The following is a 22,906-nucleotide window of genomic DNA, read 5'->3' on the forward strand; positions in this document are numbered from 1 at the left end:
TTTACTAGTTTGAAGTCTCCTCTGCTTCTTTTCTGAATGAGAAGAAACAGCCTTGCCATTTAAAAAATAATAATAATTAAAAAAATAATAATAAAAATAAATAAATAATAATAAAAATAAATAAATAAAACGGGCTTTGGCTGTATTGTGTTATTAATGAAACTCATGGCATGTGTATAGTGCACAAACGCTAGCGAGCATGTAACACAACTGAAGAAAACTTCAGGCTTTACAGTATTTTTATTCAATATATCTTTCACTATCCTTGTGCATCCCTATAATTGGTTCTCTTTAGAACATAAACAGACCAGCTCCATTTCTGAGCAACAGTGCAGTTATATCAGCTCGAGGAGGAGGAGGAGAGACACAGTGAAAGACATCCACAGTAGCTGATGGGCAGGACAGCAAGACAAACATGAGTTTTACCCTGTTTGACGAGCTGCACGAAAACAGGGTTGTCCCCACTGACGGTCAGCCCAAAGCCATTCTCATCTTTCTGAATGATCACGCATCTCTGAACCAGCCCTGGAGAAAGAGAGCGAGAATAAGAAGCAGGATTATTAGAAGAGAGCTATGAATCTGATTTCGCAAAAGAGAGCTATGAATAAGATTTAGTCTTTATTAAAGCATTCATCAGGACAGGCCTATCAAAGTAGATTAGAGTAACAATAACTCCAAAAATGGATTAAAAATGACAGTGTAAGTAAGTGCATACTGGCAGTCATAAAGTACTTGGCAAATAAAATATCTGCAGAGATGTGAAATGAATGGTCTCCAATTAAAGTCTATCACCCTTTCCCAGACTAATGGAAAGACATAGAAAATGATGAGAGATGTGGGTTATTGTGGTCATCTAATGCTACTAGCTTGAGAAATGGCACTGCTTAGCTCATCCAATCATATCTGAAATCCGCAGTTGTCATTATGACAGAAATGAGTATGAACTGCATGTAAACGGAGCAACCAAACACACGAAGGAAAACCTAGATCTGTATTTTCAAGATGTCCTCTCAACTCTCAATTTCTAGAAAAATTCTAAATCTTCAAGTATGCTTTACAGGCTGTCGTTTACCACAAAAAAAATCAGTCCCTTCATTTATAAAAAGAAAACAGTATTGCGTAATGGACTTGGCTAATGATGTCTGTGAGTCATGATTTATCAGTGATCTCAAATTTGAAAGACCAAACTGAACAATAAACAGAGCATATATACAATCAACCACTGGGGTATGAATAATTTCAGCCTTGACCATGTATAATTTACATAATTATATATTATGTATTGTCATAGTAAATGCAGTACAGCTAAATAGCCTGGGGTCTTTAAGAATTTTTTTTTATTGAGAATAAATACAAGGAAAGCAAAAACATAGAAAAGGAAAGATATTTATAATGTTACTAAAGGTTCCATAATCATGGTTTGCTTAAAAATATGAATTTGTAATCAACACTGATAAAAAAAAAGATTATGGTGCACGATATCACACAATGATTTGCAACATTAAATTTTCTCCATCATTACATCAAGTTTTTAGTATTAATTTTCACACGAGTCATTCATGAAACATGAGTAAATCACTCGTAAATCTGTTCTGATGTCAATTTTTGGATTCATAAAAGTTCTGGTAGCAGCAAATTTTAGATTCTGTATTATTTTTCAAAATGAACTACAGTAATAGACCCTATTTTACATTTCCGGGTTTTTTCAGTCGTCCCAGTTTTGTATTATTATTATTTTTTAGGCGTTTTCACCTTTATTTTGACAGGACAGTAGAGAGAATTGACAGGAAAGTGTTGGGAGCAGAGAGAGGGGAAGGATCGGCATAGGACCTCGAGGCGGGAATCGAACCCAGGTCGCCACGAACCGAAGTGCATGTGTCGGTGCACTTTCCACTACACCATAGGCCCCGACTTTGGCCGTCATAGTTGACTTAACTTAGACAAACTTAGAATGGGAGAGTACAACAATTTTTTTTACAATCCTATTTGCTAAAATAATAAAAGAAAAACTCAACAAAGTTGTTATCAAGACTTTCAGGAAAGGAAACAAATTGTATGACTTGTGTCTTGTCCATACACTCTGCATTTCAAACACCTCACATCAGCGATAATTTGTTTTTTGTCATTTGATGCAAAGATGATTTAGTATAAACATAAATACACATAAATGTACATCTGTTTTTTTAAAAATCAAAATATTACAAACTATTAAGGATTTAGGATTATGATGACTGTTAAAAGCGTCATAACAGTCTTGTGAAAAGGGTCCATACATTACTGTCATGGATTCCAAATCACAGCAAACGAAGCACCACCAAAAGATGTGCCACCAGCTGCACATTTTTTGAAAAGGGCTTAGGTGGACACACGTTTATTGAAAATTTATTGTTAGGCATATGACATTTTAGTCTTTCCTACATTCATGAAATGTACTGAAGCAAAACCTTATGCTGCGTTCACACCAGATGCGGATAAAGTATCAAGCGCGAGTGATTTTCCATGTTAGGTTAATGCACGAACGCGAATAGACATCCTGTGGCACGATTCGCGCGAATAACACTGCACGAGTTAAGCGTTTTGCCCGTGTTGTGCGAATCGCTCGAGTTGAAATATCTGAAGTTCAGCGTACATTCGCGCTGCATTAACCAATCATGAGCTTGCTCTTGTAAGGCCGTGATTATGACGTAGTGTCTGTTGTTGGTGTCCTGAGGGGAAATCCTCTTGCCGACACCAGACAAGCTCATCATACTGGGCTCAGCTCATTCTAAAACACAGCTGAAAGCCTCCATCCAGGTACAGTTTCTGGAGAAGTTGATGAACAAAGAGCTGGGTGCACCACTGAAAGGATCTAGTACACTCAGACACAGCGCCGAATGAACCTACGCTGTTTTTCAGCCTTCCTAAAGCACATAAACACAGCTATTCTGTCAATAAAATCCATGTTAGACATTTACCAATGAAGCTAGAGTCACAGAGCAGACAAAAGCCCTGGACATGACGTGAATCCACCTCTATTGCAAAGTGAATTTTACACACAAATGAAGCGAATTTGACGAATGTAGCAAGTAAACTCAAAATGTGTTTATTTACGCGCGGATAGCGAGATTTATTCATGTGTGGTGTGAACACAGCATCAGGAGGAATGGAATCAACATTATTTTAACGCATTCCTAGACACGTAATTTACATAGTAGTCATTTATAGGTGGGGCTTATGCTAATTTCAAATGAGCATGCACACTATTTACAAATGATTGGAATTTGTTAATGTTAATGTTCAAATTTAACTATCAAATCAGATTTGCTTTATGAATCTGGAGGACAGTGTTGGGAAGGATTGTATTACATAGAGATTGCTTAAAATTTACTCAAATATTTACAAAGGTTTCATGTTTGAGGCCAGCTTATTGTAACTATCTGTATCTGTAACTATATAAAAAAATATTTCATTTCATTCACAGTATTAGAGTTTTGGAGTATTTTCTGAACCGTAAAGAAAACAAGAGTAGTTTTTTCCCACTTCGTTCACCAATTTAATATAAAAGAGTGCATTGCACGTACAAAGTTATCCCCTATCTTTCTGAATGTGTACCTCCTGACTGAGCCATTAAAGAAAATCCAATCAGTTTTAATCAAATAATACACACACAGTCCAACATCAACTCAGCACTAAAGTTCCATTTAAATGCTGACAAGACTCAAACTTCACAGTATTGGAGAAACAACACAGCAACATTTCAATCATCTTACCACAAGACTCAGGTCTCCTGTCAGCCACTACACATCCACTCTTCTGCACCAGCACGTCTGAGCAACACAACACCATGATACACAACACACACACAAACATCAAAGAGGACACAAAGAGAGGACTCCAATGAAAAAATGAGCAATGACACAAGTACACAAAGTATGGCTGTTTTGGAGTGGATAATTGTCTGCAGATAAATGAATTCCCAGAGGTCTATTGTTTTAACAAATTGCCTCCTCCTGAAATGATTAATAAGATTAATAATTAAGTTTAAGTATTAGTTCCCCAGGTGTTAACCCAGAAACTAATGCACATATAAATGTTTCCAATGTGTGGTGTAAAATTAACTTTAATTTAAGTTGCACAAGCACATAAGTTTTGGCTTTCATCTCAAAATATAGTTTATTATAGTTAATCATAACACAATAGAGCAAACTGTGAGCTTGATTAGTTCAGGTTACTTATAATCTCAACAAAACAAATGTGTAATCAGTAGTATTGTTCAATAGGACTCTTAGGATTTGAAACAATTGCATCATTTATAGGTCTATACAACTTTTTTATTGTTCAATCACACAAAAGAGCCACACTTCTTCTCAGACACTCCAGAAGAGAAAGACATCAGGGCTGAGCAATATATCTTGATACACTAATAGTCAATATGAAAAAAAATCTGCCCATGTGCTGCATTAATATGAAAGATTTTCAATGATGCGTTGTTTTGTGTTTTAAAGACCAATAAAAATTAAACAAAACACAAATTTTGTGTAATTTACACAAAAACATGAGAGAGTCAGAGAAGAAATACATTATCAGTCTCTAATTTAAACTCAAATCTCTGATTTAACTTGGCTGCTTTCAGATGTCTCAAATTATTTTAATTTTATTAATCATGTAGTAAAATGTTTTCTAAAACTATACAATGAATGGTAAATTTTAGGGATGTACTGAGTGAAACTCAAACATTGGTATCAATGATTTTTAATGAACACAGCTCGTATGCTGATGTGCAGGTTTAAAACCTAGTTTTATTATCCTGCTCTAAGATTAACTTCGTATATTAGGAGAAAACACATTTAACTTGTTTACCATTTTCTAAAATAATAATAATAATAAACTTTAGATTCATCTATTATAAAGTTGTCAGAATATAACTGAATTCATCTGAATAAAATTAAATGTACCTAAAAGTACAACAGCAATTCAACCTTGCCAAGATACATATTAAGTTAACCAAATTAGCGAAAACCCTTTTAGGTCGTTTATAGGCTCATATTTTCCAGTTCTGTACAATTACTCAAAAATGTCTGTCACTGTTTTTAAATTATTTGATTTGATTTACCAAAGTCAGACAATAGGCATTTTCAGGTAGTAAAATGTTTTCTAAAACTACACAATGAATGGTAAGTTTTAAGAGATGTACTGAGTCAAGCTCAAACATTGGTATCAATGATTTGTTTTAATGAGCAGTGTCCTGTTACCTCACTGCAACTACAATCAGACTCAATATGATTATGGTTAACATAATTATGATCACACTAATCCCTAAAACTCAACATAGCTGATACGCTGATGTTCATGTTTAAAAACTATACTACAGGGTTATTCAATTAGTTTGTCATGGGGGCCGGTTCATGAAAAGCATCCCAAACGAAGGGCCGGAGAGATATGAGTGATAACACAACGGCATAGAAGAGGCCATATGCTGTACTTTTCCTTAAGATACGCACGTCGGCTTTTTCTACATTAAATATTGTATTTTGAAACTACATAATATCAGTGCATTGTACAATAGACTTTATTTATTAATTTTTTTTACAAACATTCAAATGTTGCATTTGAAAGCACAACAACAGCAGTGCATTGGAGAAGTATAGGCTTCTTCTACATTCAGACACATTCATATGGTATTTTTTGAACTGCATAACAATTATGGATGCAACAATTATAGATTTTGGTTGTACGATTATGTACTCTGAAGAATAATTATGGTTTCACGGTTATCACGTCTAATGTAAATTCAAGCTTTATATTAGGTAAGTTAAGATTAACTGTTGTTATCACCTGCGTTCATACATACATAATCATTTTAGTAATAATTCGTCTAACATATCTTTTGTTTACATTGCACTGAAAGGCACGCACAACTCTCCCCATGAAGTTTTCAACAGCTGTATTGAACAGATGCACGTCACTTTATAACTATAGCGGCCGTTTTTCAACTGAACTAAATTTATTTTTGATGTCTTGGTCACTATTTGGAGGGCCGGAAAAAATTGCCTCGGGGGCTGGGTTCGGCCCGCTGGGGGCCAATTGAATAGCTGTGCCATACTAGGTTTATTATCCTGCAAGAAGATTAACTGTTACCATATTTGGAGAAAACACATTTAACTTGTTCACCATTTTGTAAAATAATAATAATAATAAAAACTTTAGATTCATTTATTTTAAAATTGTCAAAATATAATAGAATTGATCTGAATAAAATTAAATGTACCTAAAAGTAGAATAGAGAAATCCCATGCAATTAAGAAATCAAAAAAAAAAAACAACAACAAACCAAATTAGCGAAAATCCTTTTAGGTCGTTTATGTAGGCTCATATTTCCCAGTTCTGTACAAATATTCAAAAATGTCTGTCAATGTTTTCAAACTATTTTACTTTATCAAAGTCAGAGAATCGCAATTTCACATCTGTCACATCCGTACCGAAGAGATGTCATATCAAAAACAAAGCTTTTTCCTTATAAATGCATGTAAATGTAAAATAAAACAAATATTTTTTTGTTATATAAAGAGACAGCTCATATCTATTTAATTAGCATTATTTATTTTGGGTTGTGTGGTTTAATTCACAAAATTTCTACAAATTACTTTTTTTAATGTAAATTCACATGCTTTTGTGGTCACATCCATAACACGTTTATTTCTCTCATTGTTTACATACTGATTCTTTTTGTTCCCTCAACTCTGTGGTTAGTTGTTTTGAGAAATATAAAGAGATTATTTTTTTCAATATACCGTTAACATATACATCCTGTGTGAATTGAAGTTTTAAGTTTGTACTGCAAATGTCACATCCATAACGCTGGAATTGGTCAATTTATTACTATTGTTTTAATGTATTTTTGGTGAAAAATGGATCCACGGTGAATTTGTTAGTTTACTGTTTGTTTACTAGTTCAATTCACGAGTTCACACAACGCAATAGTTTCAGAATAAAGCGTATTTGGCGTGCTGTCCGGGGAGAGGGCTCTGAGCTCGGGGAAGACACCCAAACTCGAGTTATTCCTCTTATCAGGAAACAAAGAGGAATAGGGATTCGAGCGAAGTATCTAGCCCGGCCCCAGAATGCTCCCCCCGGGATTGTAATGCTTAAGAGGTGAGGTGACGGGGTGGTGGAGGGATGCTAAAGTCGTAAGATGCTGCAGGTAAGACAGCTTTGGTATATATAGGGGTTTGGTCAAGAACTGATTGGATAATAGAATAATTGTCAATGACGTATTTGATACTGAAACTTTTGCACGTGCTCCTCCCGAAATTTGTTTATAAAACATCACTAGAATTTAACCAACACCATATTTCTGAACAATATTGTGCATACATTGCATATCAATAACCACATTAATAAACATCATTACTTTTAACTTGATTATAACATTTTCCTTTTATTTTCGCATTTAACACATGATATACCTCAAAAAATTAGATTTGCAGCTATATTGCCCAGCCCTAGAGTACAGTGAACGTCACACCATGGTTAGGATGGTTAAGTCATGCATCAGAAGAGGAGAGTCCAACACCAGAGAAACATCCGAAATAAACATGCACATCACATCCTCCCTTCACCACTGTTCCCTCTAACACACATGTGAATCTCAGACATTTACGTGAGGTCAAACCACAAACAATAAATCTTAAACTGCGTCAGAATGGCTCAGAAATCTTCAAAAAGAAGATGATGCATTTCTGTCATCTTCATACACACTGCTATTTTCCAATCAAACCGGAAAACGTTTCTCCATTCAAACCATGTGAATTGTATATTAATTGATACGATTAGCACATTGTTCTCCACCATAAACGTCCCATTAACGGGACACAGGACTGCTTTTCCTTCTCTACTCTCACCGGCAGCTGAGAGGAAAAACAGAGGCTGAACTTGAAAGAAAAACACACTGACAATGTCTTTCAACTGCCAAAAGCGAGGCCAGGAACATGTGCATCGTTTATGGTCAGCAAGTATGAATCATGCCGCTGTTTAAAGCCGTTCCACTGCAGTTAGTGGACGGGCACAGCCTTCCATCTGTGCTGTATGTGGAGGAAACTGTTTCCATTTTGGAGTCTGAAGAGACTGTGTGCTTCAGTCAACACCACATGCGCGCACACAGCTAAACACTACGATTTTGTATGAGTAGAGAAAGAGAGCGGGAGTGAGAAAGAAACTGTCGAACGTCATTTACCTGTTGGGTCAAACTCGTGTGTTGGGGTACCGGGCAGCTTATCACTTTTGGCCCTCTTGTCAGAAGGGTGGTCTCTGCTGAGAAAGCTACTGGTTCTGTGAACACAAAATGGAACAAATCAATGTAGGTCAATGAAATACATTAACACCCTGCAATGAGCACAAAACACATTCTGATGGGGTGGAAGATGCTAGAAAGGCAAACTATTAAATATAGTTACCAAAAAATAACTACTCAACTGTAATATATTGATATTACACACCAAATGTGTTACAAATTGTATCCAATGATATAAATCTGTAATAGATTCTGTGATAACTGAAAATCTATAAAATTGCAAAACAATACTTCATAATAGAGATGTTTAAAAAAATGAAACCAATTTAAAAATGTCTCCAAGTCCAAACATCTGAACAATAGCTTATATAAATAAAAAAGTATAAATGAGACACAAATAAATAAATATCATTATCACGTGTGTTAAATACTGCCCAATGAATCGAAAAAGAAATGAAAAAAAACATATATACATTATACCTTCATGCACTCACATTTAACGAAAAATAAAGTGGTTAATTGTACAAATGGTAAAAAAAAGAAAACTAAAAATAACTAAGGGGCGTCACGGTGGCGCAGTGGGTAGCACAATCGCCTCACAGCAAAAAGGTCGCTGGTTCGAGCCCTAGCTGGGTCAGTAGACATTTCTGTGTGGAGTTTGCATGTTCTCTCCGTGTTCGTGTGGGTTTCCTCCGAGTGCTCCAGTTTCCCCCACAAGTCCAAAGACGTGGTATAGGTGAATTGGATTAGCTAAATTGTCCGTAGTGTATGAGTGTGTGTGTTAATGAGAGCGTATGGGTGTTTCCTAATGATGGAATGCAGCAGGAAAGGCATCCGCTGCGTAAAACATATGCTGGATAAGTTGGCGGTTCATTCCGCTGTAGCGACCCCTGATTAATAAAGGAACAAAGCCGAAAAGAAAATGAATGAATGAAAAATAACTAGTTTTAATATTAATTGCATTGCAAAAAAACTATTATTATTATGTACAAAAAATATATAATATATTTACCATTAGATTATGTAATTCATATTTTCAATAAATAATCTTTTTTTTTTTTCATAAACGATTAGCCTAAACCAAAGGTGTCCAAACTCTGTCCTGCATATTTTTGTTCCAATCCCAATTAAACACACTTGAACCAGCTAATCAAGCTCTTTCTAGGCATACTAGAAACTTCCAGGCAGGTGTGTTGAAAGAAGGAAGATAGAGCTAAACTATGCAGGACACCTGCCCTCCAGGACCGACTTTGGACACCCCTGGCCTAAACCATTTCATAAGCCATGTTCTGTTACCATTTGATGTTTATTTTAATCCACACACAAACGCTTAGATGACAAATCTGTAGTAAAAACTGAACATTTTTCTATGCTTTTTGAATACCGTTTTCAAAAACTTGACCTTTTTTCAAAGATTTCTATTTTCATGTGCCAAAAATGAGTATGTTTACATGAACACCAATAATCTGATTTTAACACAAAAAACACTGATTAAGATTCTACCATGCAAATAGTGATTTTTAATTACCTTAGTCTGTCTAAAGTCATATTTGAACTACACAGAAATTGAAGACATGTGGAGTATGCTGCTTTTAGTCACATTTTCGAAGTGCAGTACAGACATGTAAACACCGCAATCAAACTATTACCGTCGTGTAGGATTTTTGCCGCATTTTGTGACAAGATAGGCCATACACACACGGCTGTTTGACACTATAGAGTCAGTGAAGGACCACAGACACCTGCATCGTGAAAAGTGGAGTTTTTTTTCCCCAAACATTGTGCTGTATCAAATTCCATTAAAAATACACTCTTCCAGCAGTTCATAATAACATCCAATATCTCGTTTGTCACGGGGACATGCATGAAAAGTTCCTGAATGAAAGTGAAAGTGCCAAACTGCAGTTAAAGTCGACAAATCAAAAAAGAAACACCCGAAATTACACGAAACTCCGGAGAAAATGTGGATCGCATGGTGAGGCAATGACGTTAATCGAATTATGTGCTATAATGTAAAACGTGATTATGAAGGGAACATTCAAAAAGCAACTCATGTAAACACCTTAATCATATTTTTGTCTTATTCAGATTAAGGCAAATACTTTGATTACTGATGTCCATGTAAACATAGTCAGTGTCAAAATCATGTAAATAATCTACCAAAACACACAAAAGCTTTATTTTTTATTTGAAAATATGTTAAAGGTAAAAGTTCCCAAAATCCATTAACATTTGGATCGTTGACTGACTAATAACTCTACATTTTACCATGTTTATTAATACATTCACTATAAAACTTTCTATAAAATGAATACTCATTTAGCAGAAGCAGTTCTACATGTCTCACAATCCATCATAAATATGCAACATGTATTTATACCCCCTTCTCTCAATCTCATATTGTCAGTCATTAATTCAAACCAGCTTTAAGTGCGCTGACTGATAGCACAGCGTATTGTGTAGCACAGAGTGTCCTCTTGCTGTGTGCAATCACTGTTTACTTAGTTAACTTCCCGCTAGGACAACAGATGTGCCCCACCGAGCTAATGTAGCCCTATTCATTACACACGCCAATTAAGAGGCTCCACATGAATCCTGCAGCTTCTCTATCAAAAGAGCGAGTGGAAAAGCCCGCGTACAGCAGTCTGACTCCAGGTCTAAAAGTAGCCTGAGCAGCACGGTGAGGTGAGGTGGGGAGAGCGTGTTTAACAGGGCTCTGCTTCCCGCTTACAGGCCGTGTGAGAAGCCTCTGTTCTCCAGGCCAGCCAGGGATGGGACACTGTGCTGAAGAAGCCCTTTGTGGGCCTGTCTGAAAGTGTTGAACTGAGAGCCACTGTACTAACATCCTGCTGCCATTTCTCTCACCTGTTGGGCCTGATGATTTCCGAAATGCTGAAATCATGGACAGAAATGCAGAATCATATATATGGAATTTGGCGTGATATATGAATTGCCAAGGAATTTGTTAAAGTAGGGTAGTATATTTATTAAACTACCACATGAACTTGTGTTTCAAGTTGTTCTAAACTTATATTATATTATATAGAAGGTGATTAACAAAACAGTGAATTCCATAGTATATGAGCCAAAACATTTTTATGGAAGCCATTGTGGACAACAAAATATTCAATACATTGCTTATTAAGAATATAGATGCGTAAAGTAATATATATTTAACATGTTCTATGTAGAAGGTACTACGCAATGTGATAAATACAAAACTAAGACTGTGTGATTTGGCCTTAAATCAAAATCTCGATTTATTGAACATTTTAACTCGATTATGATTAATGAACGATTATTTTATTTAGTTTAAAAAAAATTGCCTCAGTGCCAAGTTTCTTCACGGGTGTTTTGTTTTTTATGAATGCTACTTTATTCTACAAGAAGCTAAAACTCGCTTATTAAGAGGCGGGAACCGGCGGATGTGCAACAACTTTAATTATAAGGTAAACACAAGACATAAAGTTTCCATTCGGAGCTCCTCCACAGGACTTGACACTAGTAAACATGCTCCAACGGGCTCGCGGCTCTCAGCGACACCCACGCTCGTCACCGCAACCAAACTGACCAATCACAGAGCTTGTGCTACGTGTCTTCGAGACATGTAGTTAAATTTTTTGAGAGGTGTGCGCGCATGCGCCCATGCAAAGGCTGTGTTGGACCATACTCGCGTGCTCGACGCAGAAGTATAAATCAGCCTTAACAGAGTGGGGTCACGTGACTCCACACGCGGTAGGAAAAGTAATCGAAAAAATTGACCTGGAAAAATTTGATCGATTATAGGTAAATATTGATTTCAACTACTTCTCGATTAATTGCCCAGCCTTACAAAATGTACATTTTCAGGTTGTTAGGATGGTCTCGATGGTTTCTAACACATTTAGCATGTGGTTAGCATTATGATAACACAATCAGTATACTGCTAACATAATACTTACACAAGTAGCAAACTGCTAGCATGATGCTAACACAATAAAAAAAATTACCATGATGGCAATATAATTAGTGTGTTACTAGCATTGTGTTAACATGGTTAAAATAATGTAACAACATGCTAATTACGCTAACATCAAGTTTAACCATTTGTTAAGATGGTAACAAAATTAACAGTTAATTGATAATGCTAAGAATTATCATACAACTAACGGCATGCTAATCATGTTAGCGTCACAGTTAGCATGTTGTTAACATAATGCATCAAGTATTTAACAATATCCAATCAAGATTAGCATTAAACTAATACTTAACGTTACCATGGTAAAACAGTGATGAAGTGTTACAAAGATGGAAAAATAACTACTTCTGCTAGCATTACGTGAAGATGATTAGGATGCTAATCATGCTAACATCATGTTTAACAATTTGCTAAGATGGTAACAAAATTATCATTTAATTGACATTGTTAATAATTATCATACAGCTAACAACATGCTAATCGTGTTAACGGCACAGTCTATATGTTGTTAATATAATGCATCAAGTATTTAACAATATCCCATCAAGATTAGCATTAAATGTCACTATGTTCCTAGCAAAATGTTTGTGATTACCATTGTTAACAAAAATACTAAAATAAAAATGAATAAAGAATATTATAATTTTATAAAAATAATAAATAAATGTAATTTGAGTTTTTTATTATTAAAGTTGAGCAAGTTTGGAAGTAAATAATAGAATATGACCAAAAAAACCTCTTAAACTGTATGTTTGACAAGTGAATTAATAAGATAAGCTTTCAAAAGACAACTTTAATTTCAACCATTATAATAAAAAAAGAAAAATCTACACCTGGGTAAATGTTACCTACAGTAGCAGAGCCCTAAACTGACCAAAAATACCATACACAAGGAGAAACATCTACACAACACAATCACTTCAGCAATTTAAATGATGGAGGGTCAGAATAAACAACACATATGTCTGACAGGCTGACGGCTTGTCAATTTCGAGCTCATTCTGCAGGTCAGTCAAACGGCGGGTTCATTACAGGACAGCATCAGAGAGAGTTAAACTTCATGCCCTCACAGTGAAGTGTTACTCTGAACACTGGGAATACTTGTGCTTAACTAACTTTTCTAAGATTGCTTCAGAGGTCAGCTAACTGTGAAATTAACACTGCATCAAATGCAATGGAAAAGGCTCGCTGGGATTAGCCCACCTTTTGTAAGGCTGGTAGATTACTCAGAGCAATTTGTCAGCGCTGGTAAACTAGATAAGTCTAATGAGAGAAAAGCAGTCAATCACTGACTGCCTCAATTAAAACTCAATTAATGAAATTAACCTTCAATGCTTGGCTGGCGCAAGCCAATATAAAACAATCCTGTTGCGCCACCATTTCCACATTTCCCCCAGCTCTTCATTTACCTGTGCAAATGAAAACAAACTGCAAACATCCAGTGTTTTACAAAGTAAAACAAACACATCTTGAATTAAACATAAGGGCTAAGAACCACTGCAACTGCAAGCATGAATTTTCAATTAATGATTCAAAAGGAAATAAAAATGACTGATACTTTAATCAGAACCAAAGAGAAGCAAGCAAGAGTTCTCCAAAAAAAAAAAACTACAGCACTCACTCTTATAAACCTGCATGACTTCCCAAACTCTTCTGTATACAACAAACAACGTTTTGAATATTCTTCATGAATAATCTTTTTTTTCGTAGTGAATGCTTTAAAATTATGTAACCATTGCAGGATGTCTTTCATGTTGCAAGAGCTTTTGCAAGTCTTTTGAAATCATGCAACAGTTTTATGTGAAGATGAGACAACATTTAGGTCACTGAACACAAGTGGTCACAAGAGATTGCATGTTAAGTTGACTGCATGTTAATACAGGATCTGCTGTAATTTTAATATTAAAACCAATAGAAATGCTACAGTAAAATCTGTTAGCTGGTTAATGTTTCCTTACTATATATAGATCTGGGCGATATGGCCTTTAAAAAAAATCCCAGATGTTTTCTCTAAAACTAAAATAAAAAATAGAAAAATAAATAAAAATCAGTTACACGTTTTGTTTTTTGCCGGCGTGTTGTTTTTCATTTTATTTCGAAGAGCGCAACATTTCTTCAAGTTCTCCTCTGCTTCCTGCATATTATTTGTGTGACCGATTTTCATTCAAACAAATCAGTGTGAACCTCACACCAGAGTTAATCGATAAAATAGATTCATCACCCAGCCCTACTGAATAACTGTAAATTGACTTTCCCAGAATTCCAGGCAAACACTTCACTATGTTTTTTGTTGACCTAGCCATTGTTCTTTTATCTCATCAGATATGTAGATTTTAGCTATCAATTATTGACAAATAATATTTGTTCCATTATTTGAGTGTCCTCTGTGTTACCATGATGGTGTTTAGTAATTGCGTGAATAGCTACGTATGTTTCCATTCAAAGATGTGAAGTAAATTTATGCGCAAAACTGGAAAAATCGCATCAAAGACGTGCAAATAAAGAACGGTTTCCATCCAACAAGTCACAGAGAACAAAATGGTCACTTCCTGATTAACTGGCAGCAAATATCAACAGTAAAAATGGAATTTATTGAGGTAGGAGAATCTGTGTGAATCTTTTCCTTATTTATTAAATGATTTGCACCTCAGAATACAATGCCGACACATAATGAACGCGTGGAGGTGTTTGATGGTGTCAAACGTGGAGCACAGACACTCTCGACAGTTCTGGAGGTCATTAATAACATAATATAACACTAATACGTAAACGGTTAAGGCGTTTTAGAATGACCAAAACATTTCAGATGTTTTACAATGTGCTCAGCCTGCTGGTTTGTCCATTCACACACATTTTTATCATCACATGATCTCCTATATTAAATAACATGACCTTTTTCATTGCGCATACTGGAATTAGTTTGGTAAAAGCCTTTCCATCGTAGTTTATACGCATCTTTTCTTATCGAATAAAAAGTTTATCGTTATGCGCATTCATATTTTTATTTATTTTTTTGGTCATTGTTTTTTATTTGGTCATTGAATAAGCTTACAATAATCACAGATTCCAGGATTAGTTTTCTGATATGCACACAAAAACAAAACAAAAACAAACACCCCAAGCCCAGCCTGTAAATATACAATACAGGGATAATCAAAACAACTTTTTAGTTACCATACATTGCTTTGGGGGGAAGAATTCCCCATGAAGTGACAAAAGAAAGGGCCCCAAATCTTCTAAAATTGTCCAATGTTGCCTTTTAAAATATATCTGGTTCGTTCCAAGTGCAGAGTAGATATCAATTCTTCAAGCCATAGATTAGCAGTTGGAGGATTAACATTTTTCCAGTATAATAATAGCAGCTTTTTGGCTGTAATCAAACAATATGTAAGGAATTTCTGTTGTGTACTGCTCAATGAATTTGTATAATCAGAATGTCCAAATATAATAAGCACTGGGTCAGGATCTACGTGTTGCGCATTCATATTTTATACGTATTTTCAAAATTGATGCTCATCTTGCCGTTTCCACCAACCTTTTTTTTTTTGCACATCTCCAAAATGCGCATTAAAATAGGGGGATGGAAACACAGCGAATGACACTGAGCTTCTACATGTTACTCTGCTTGTGGAAAAACAGTTTGAGATTAGCTTTGGCTCATCATGTGACTTTATCATCCCCATCTGCTTTTGGTGGTGTTTTTTTGTCAGTGTAATTCAAAAGGTACGTGTAGATGTTAGTACTTCAAAATGACCTTGACTTTCTTGTTTCTGTTGAACACAAAAGTGTATTTGAAATATGTTGGAAACTTGTAACCAATACCTTCCATTGTATTTGTTTTTTGTAATACAGGTTTCTAACATTGTTCAAAATATATTTCAACAGAAAGAAGGAAATCCATAAAGGTTTGAAACCACTAGAGTGAGAGTAAATAGTGATTAAATTTACATTTTTGTGTGAACCATCCCTTTAAATGAATGATTTGGTTGCTAAACTTGCTGGGAATGACTGGGACTCCAGTCACAGTGGTTTTCAAGTTATGACAAAAGTGGGAGTCAAAGCAACTTATATATAAGTTATGTATAAATAATGTAGAATGTAGGTGTTTTATCAAATGTATATTTCATATTTTTACAATGCAATTCTTTTATGTGGCACTCTCAATTTCTCTCTCCAAGTTGAAAACAATTGTAGTTTTGAGTCTTCACACAGAAACTCTTCTTGCGTGTATCGGAGCTCTCTGTAGTGACACAGGATCCTTTTGAGAGCAGTTTGAGGGAACTGAATGGGCCATTTATGAAAGTGCCTGTAAAACGTTCCATGGTCCGCTCGGCTAAAAACCTCCCGCTAAAGAGGAGGAATGGAAAAGTAAATCCAAAACAACCCAAGCAGCCAATGATCATACATTTAGCATGTTATTTTCTCTCTAATGAATCATACATGCTGACGGTACACAGAAGAACACTGACATTTGTGCTTACAACCATAATACACCAACTCTTAAGCATTAAAAACGTTTTAATGCACGAATCATTCACTTTTAGAGTGTCTAAGATGGGTCGAACCAAAAAGAGTGGCCATCTTTACTTCTGGAGAAAGTCCCATCAATTGGGGGGATTTGAAAAGAGGGAGAAAATAGAAGAGCAGCAAGGGAAGATAGGATTGGTGAGGTGAAAGAGCTGTGTTTTTTTTCCTCAATTGAGGTTTTGTGCAAAACTGGAAAAACGTTCGACATGAAGCCAGAAAGTCCTGGGTAGGGGACACCCCAATTACTCGACTCTGAAAGGCGTGCTTGTCAGAAATCACTTGAAAAAAAAATAGAGGGACTTTGGGTGGAAAACAACATGGCTCTTCTGCAACGTCATGCCATCTCTTTCGCACTTCTCTGTAAGTTTGGAGTGCCGATTATGATGTGATGGTGTCATGTTCAGGTCGTGGTGGGCATGCTGGCATGAGGATAGGGGGCTGTGGAGAGCCGAGGGATGATATCAGCGCTGGCTAAAGCACTGGAGGAAAAAACGAAGTGAGTGCTGGACTGGCAGACAGAGAAAGAGCAGTGACTGCACAGAAGAAAGAACACATGCTGATTGTGTCCAGTGTGGTGCAGAGGACCTCTGTGCTCAAACTCATGACATCAGCGTCCAGCTAGGCCACACATTGCTCCAAATGGTCATGAATGGGTTTTAGCAGGAGTCAGAGTGTGTCAGACAGACAGCAATATTAAAGATGGCCACAGGACTAGGACTCATTAAATAATGTTAATGTAGTGTTTGGATTCAATATAGACTAAACTGCGTGGATTGCTTTCAGCTGTTAAAGATCAGAATCAAATACATTTTTATAGATGTATTAATATTGTGTGGTGTTCATGCAATCTTTCTGCACATTAAGATTGTCAATGTATAAATTGTGCAAAAACAAATTTGGTATAAAAATGTTCTGGGAGATATTATAGGTGGAGTACGTGATCTGCCTCCTGAAATCACAAACGTACACATTAAACATGACAGAGAACCACTAGATCATGTCATTCGCCAGTTAGAAAACTTTACAGTACTTTATAATACTGCAATTCTTAACAAAGAACTGTATTATATCTAGCATGTTTTTTAATTGTGTAGCAAGCAAAACATGTCATAACGTGCAATATTTTATGCATGCACGGATCGCTGGTCTCACTCTTTTACGCACTTTGTCCTAAAGCGACTATGGTGCTTGGCCAGCGGGGTGCAGGAATTATATTTGTTACTAAGCCATACTTACATGCTATTTCAGACCGAATATTCAAAGTAGCATGGTAAACAAGGGATCGGATCACAGGTTGTTATTGTTCAAAAATGAACCAATGTGAATATAAAACAAAGCTCAGTAAAGCAGGCTAGGAGGAATAGCGCTATTTACTGATGTTTTGTTGTTAAACTACTGTTACTGTTTTGCTGTAAAAGGTCCCTTATGAAATTGAAAAGCGTCACATCAATCATTCGCAGGAAGATTTCGGTGGCAGAACAACACTTCTGTGTATTTAACCCATTCGTAACAACAACATAATCTACATCAGCTTTGAGTGACTAAAATAGTTATAAAACATACCATTACCTGTCTAAAAGAAATCATTCAACCATGGTGTCATCCTTTCTTCAGCGTGCAAAAGTAACTTCCATTTTGATTTAGGGTTTTAAAAAGTTTTAATTCAGCATTTATTTTTACGCCTGTCACTCTCTCGCGCGTGTGCAGGTGAATTGAACTGAGAATCTGTCTGCGTGAACAGGGTACGCAGATGTACAAATCTATATTTGCTGACAGACAGTTTGGGCTACTTATCACAATAATGGGAATTATCAGCCTGACAAATTTTAATTGGATAAACATTTTTTAGTCTTATGCCTTACCCAGAATATAAAAATAGATATAAATATATTCTGATCATCTACTTTAATCATTACTATTGGAATGTGAAGAGACTTTCAACCAGCACAACAAAAAAAGTGTTTCTAAAGACAATCACCTACTGCACCTTTAAATACAATTTGAAGCAATTCTCATTTATCTTATTTTTTCTGCTATAATTCAATATTGCAAAAAAATAAAAAATAAAAAATATATCAAACATTGGACGTGTAAGAATTGGTTAAAAACTATACAAAAATGAAAGAATGAAAAACAGAAAAAAGCCTGATAGCCTTTTAATTAACTAGGAAAATAACGATAAATATATAACACACAAAACTAGTAATTTTTACATTATTATTATTTTATAATAATTTTAATTGAAACATTTCAGAATAAAAATTAAATGAATCAAACTGCTTCATCTTTATCAGTTTTATTTATGTTTACTTAATAAAATTAATAAACATAGTTAATTTTTAAATTAAGTGAATTTTAAAACATTGGAATTGATGTATACTTACTTTTTTAAAATTATAAATAAGTGTAAGCAGACTGAATGAATGAATAAAAAAATAATACTGCTCCTTACTCCTTGCTAATATATCTTGCCAAAAACAAAAAATCTGCAATGGATAAAACGTGTGACAAATTTTACAGCAATTACATACATCTAGTTAGGCCTGTCACAATAATCAATATATAGACTTATCACACAACATATGAATATGACCTCAATCATTTTTGGTGATGCAATATTCATAGCCCATACAAAAAAACCAATTCTAGCAACATTTTAGCTGATTGCGCAACATCTCCATATCTATTGGAGGGGTCCGTGTCAGTATAGTTAAAAAAACACTATAGTATTTACTTTAAACTACTTTAGTATATTTTCATGTAAGTGTAGGACAACTGAAAATAGATCTGGAAGCAGATATCGCAGCCTCTGTTACTTTTTACCTTGCGTTTTTAATTAACATTTATTATTATTTATCTAGGATATGCATTTTTACGTTCTAATTCCAATGCCTAATTATTAATTTGTTAAAATGCTATAATTAAATGAAACAAATATGTGATGCTTACATTGTGATGCTTTAATATTACATTAATTAATGTATTTACATTATTATCACAATATATTTTGGTGCAATACATAATACAACAAAAAAAAAGATATCATGACAGGTCACAATATTCCTAATATATTGTAGAAGACTCACATGCAGATTTACAAGTCAGTCTGCAAAAATAAAACTACACGTGCATAACATAGTGACCTAGTAAAATATACACAACAGCGTTTCACTTCTTCTTCACATGCAAAATGAGGAACTGGCCATTAAACTATAAGAGACAAAACCAGCCACTCGGGGGGAATGAGCTCTCATTTGCAGATCTGTCAGATTTGGGCTGCTTGAGTCAGTGGAAATAAATGAAGTGGAAGCTCACAGGAAAAATAAGCATCGAGGAGGTCTCTACAGAGGGTGTCATTTAATAAATACAGCCTTACGTCTATGAAGCAAAATGAATAAGCAAATCCAGGAAAAACTGTTGAGGCAAATGAGTAGTAAACAAATGCTTTTGCGGACAGATAGAAGAGAAGAGCCAGAGTCTTTACGGCCCCAAGCGCACCAACTGGCTTCACATTTGCTCCCAAAATCAGCTGTTAAAACCCATTAAACAGTGAAAACTGAGTAATGACATAATCAAACAGGAGCAGAACGACAGAACACACATACACACACACACACGCACACACACACACACACACACACACACACACGCACACACACACACACACACACACACACACACCACACACACAACATTGTGGGTAATAATGGGAAGTGAAAGAAAAAACGAAATTAAAAGGTAAGTGTCATTTGAGGTAATGTCAGATGACACAGGTCGAGCTGGGCCTCCAAAACGACTGGCCCCTCCCCCTGATGACATCACAATGAGAAATGAAAGCGGCCTGGGGAGATTTTCCTTTTCTGCTCCAATAAGCTCAATCACCCATCCTGACAGGGCTGGAGGATGTGCATTTCTTCACGCTAGACTGTCCGTTTAAATTCTTTGATATCGCAGGAGGAGGTGGGAAAGAAGAGAGCGAGCCAACTTCACAACACACTTTGTCGCCACCAAGGTCAGGAGGACACGCTGACGCCGAAGGGCAGTCCAGGGCTCGTACCGATCCCAGGATCCCAAAAAAACTAAAAATCACAACTGACACGGGTCCCACTCAAAAAGCTAAAGATAGGCAGCCTGCTAATTAGGAGAAGCTGCTCCAAAAGGAAGATCTGCTACTTTCGGGCAGCCAAGTTGGCACCGTTTATGCTGAAGACCCAAAACAAGAAACTGCAGATGTCATTAATTAGCATTCATTATCCTAAACCTCTGACTTTATATTCCTATAAATTAAATGTTATATTCTTAGTTCAAGCTGGCAAGAAAAAGCAATATTAATGTGAAAGTGCTGAATGGGAAAACAGGCTAATTTTCCTTGCAAAGAAAAAAATATTATACAGTAATTATAAGAAGAACTTTTACATTTTTTATTCCCAGAATTGTGAGTAATAAAATCACTATGACAAAGATAAAACGAGCTTGGATTTTGGTGTTTTATATTGCAATTTTAAGAAAAAAGTTGTGTGATATTAACTTTGAATTCTTTTTTTTTTGTCCCACAGCAGGAACAAATCTATTAAAATCCTTTAAAAACCATTCTCAAAAAAATGCAAGCGTGCCATTAGGGCTGGGCGATAAAAAAACGGTATCGATATTTATTGACAGAACACCATTGTCAATAATGATAAAAAAATAAGTTTAGTGTGTAGTTTCGGTATGAAGCACTATAGTTTTATTAAAACGTGGCTGCTGAGCGCACATCTTGAAAGGAATGCCAATAAGCTTAGGGGTTAAGTTATGTGTGCGATATGTACGATGTGCACATGCTGTGCTAGTAGCACATTTTCCAGGTACACCTAGTTAAAAAACAACTGAACTTTTCCAAATGTTGCGAGTGCACCGCGATTCTTGCAAGTAGAACTAACCAATCTGCTTCACAATTTGAATGGAATATACTTATTTTAGTAAATAGCAGACTAATTATCTCAGAAAAACACAGTGTCTTCAAACACTGCAGTTCTTTTTACTTTTCTCCATAAACTTGCAACGGAGCTGCAGCAATGGTTTCTTCATTTGTCATCCTCTGAGGAAACGGTTGATGCTCGCCCATAGTGGTCGCCTAGTTACGAGAGACACCATAGAAAATTATGAAGGAAACCACACACTTGTGCTTGTCACTTCAGGTCAGAATAACAACACATGCGAAAATGAGTGCGGTGGCTAGCAGCAGTGAGGAGATTGTACAGAAAAAGGATTTAAGTATGTCACCAGAGCTGCTTTTTTTGGTTTCTTTTCTTGTGCACTCCAGCCACTAGCACCCCATCTCAAAGATTTTTTTAGCATAGGGGCTAATGTAGTCATTCAACTTCACAATTTGTAATGTTGCATGTATTTGAACAATGATGTTCCTTTACTTGAAAGCTCAGAATTGATTATCATAATTAGTTTTGTTTACAGAGTTTGAGGTTTGCTGTATCATTATTATTGACACCTTACAGATGTTGATCTACCTTGACCTTTGCATATACTTTTTAACATTTCATTTATCAAGTTTATGAGTCTCTTTAACACTTCAATTTATTTTGTTATAAAGAGATCAGATATTTTGTTTAAATATTTTTGTTTTTGACTATTAAAACTATTTGCCTTAGTGATGTTGGTCAATTAAAATAAGTGGTTAAATAACAAAAAAAATCCTAATATTCCTAAATGTATTGTAAAAAAATATGTAATAATAATCGATATCGAACGATAGGAAACATGATATTGTGATACGTTTTTTGCAATATCGCCCAGCCCTACATGCTGTGCACCTCGATTGGAAATAACCTTAAGCTTATTGGCATTCTTTACAAGACGCGCTCAGCAGCGACATTTTAATAAAACTATAGCCTTCATACTGAAACTTCGCACCGAACTTTAATCATTATTGACAATGGTGTACGGTCTATAAATACTGATGCCGTTTTATCCTCCATCCCTATAAAGTAACATATAAAATAAATTAGTCAAAATTCTAAACATTAAAAAAATCTTTCTTTAGGGAAAACTACAACCAATCCTGCTCACAAAAATATCATTTAAAATATAGTTTTCAACACATCTTCTGTGTTCGCTAGAAAAAAATTATCATACAGGTTTGGATTAACAGCAAATGT

The 22,906-nt window shown here is 35.5% G+C and overlaps 1 protein-coding gene across 3 annotated transcripts in view; it reads right to left on the reverse strand.

The window, feature by feature from the left end:
* arhgef12a (Rho guanine nucleotide exchange factor (GEF) 12a) overlaps positions 1-22,906 on the reverse strand; it is an 80,198-nt gene that overhangs the window by 36,881 nt on the left and 20,411 nt on the right. For 2 of the 3 annotated variants that reach the window (XM_056473328.1, XM_056473327.1), the window contains exons 3-5: positions 8,213-8,307; positions 3,750-3,806; positions 427-525 (exon numbers count right to left, since the gene is read on the reverse strand). In XM_056473328.1, the coding sequence (XP_056329303.1) occupies positions 427-525; positions 3,750-3,806; positions 8,213-8,307 (251 nt within the window). The remainder of the gene's footprint in view (positions 1-426; positions 526-3,749; positions 3,807-8,212; positions 8,308-22,906) is intronic. The other variant, XM_056473329.1, reaches the window with a different exon arrangement.

The sequence above is a fragment of the Danio aesculapii genome, chromosome 15 (genome assembly GCF_903798145.1).
Source record: "Danio aesculapii chromosome 15, fDanAes4.1, whole genome shotgun sequence".
NCBI lineage: Eukaryota > Metazoa > Chordata > Actinopteri > Cypriniformes > Danionidae > Danio > Danio aesculapii.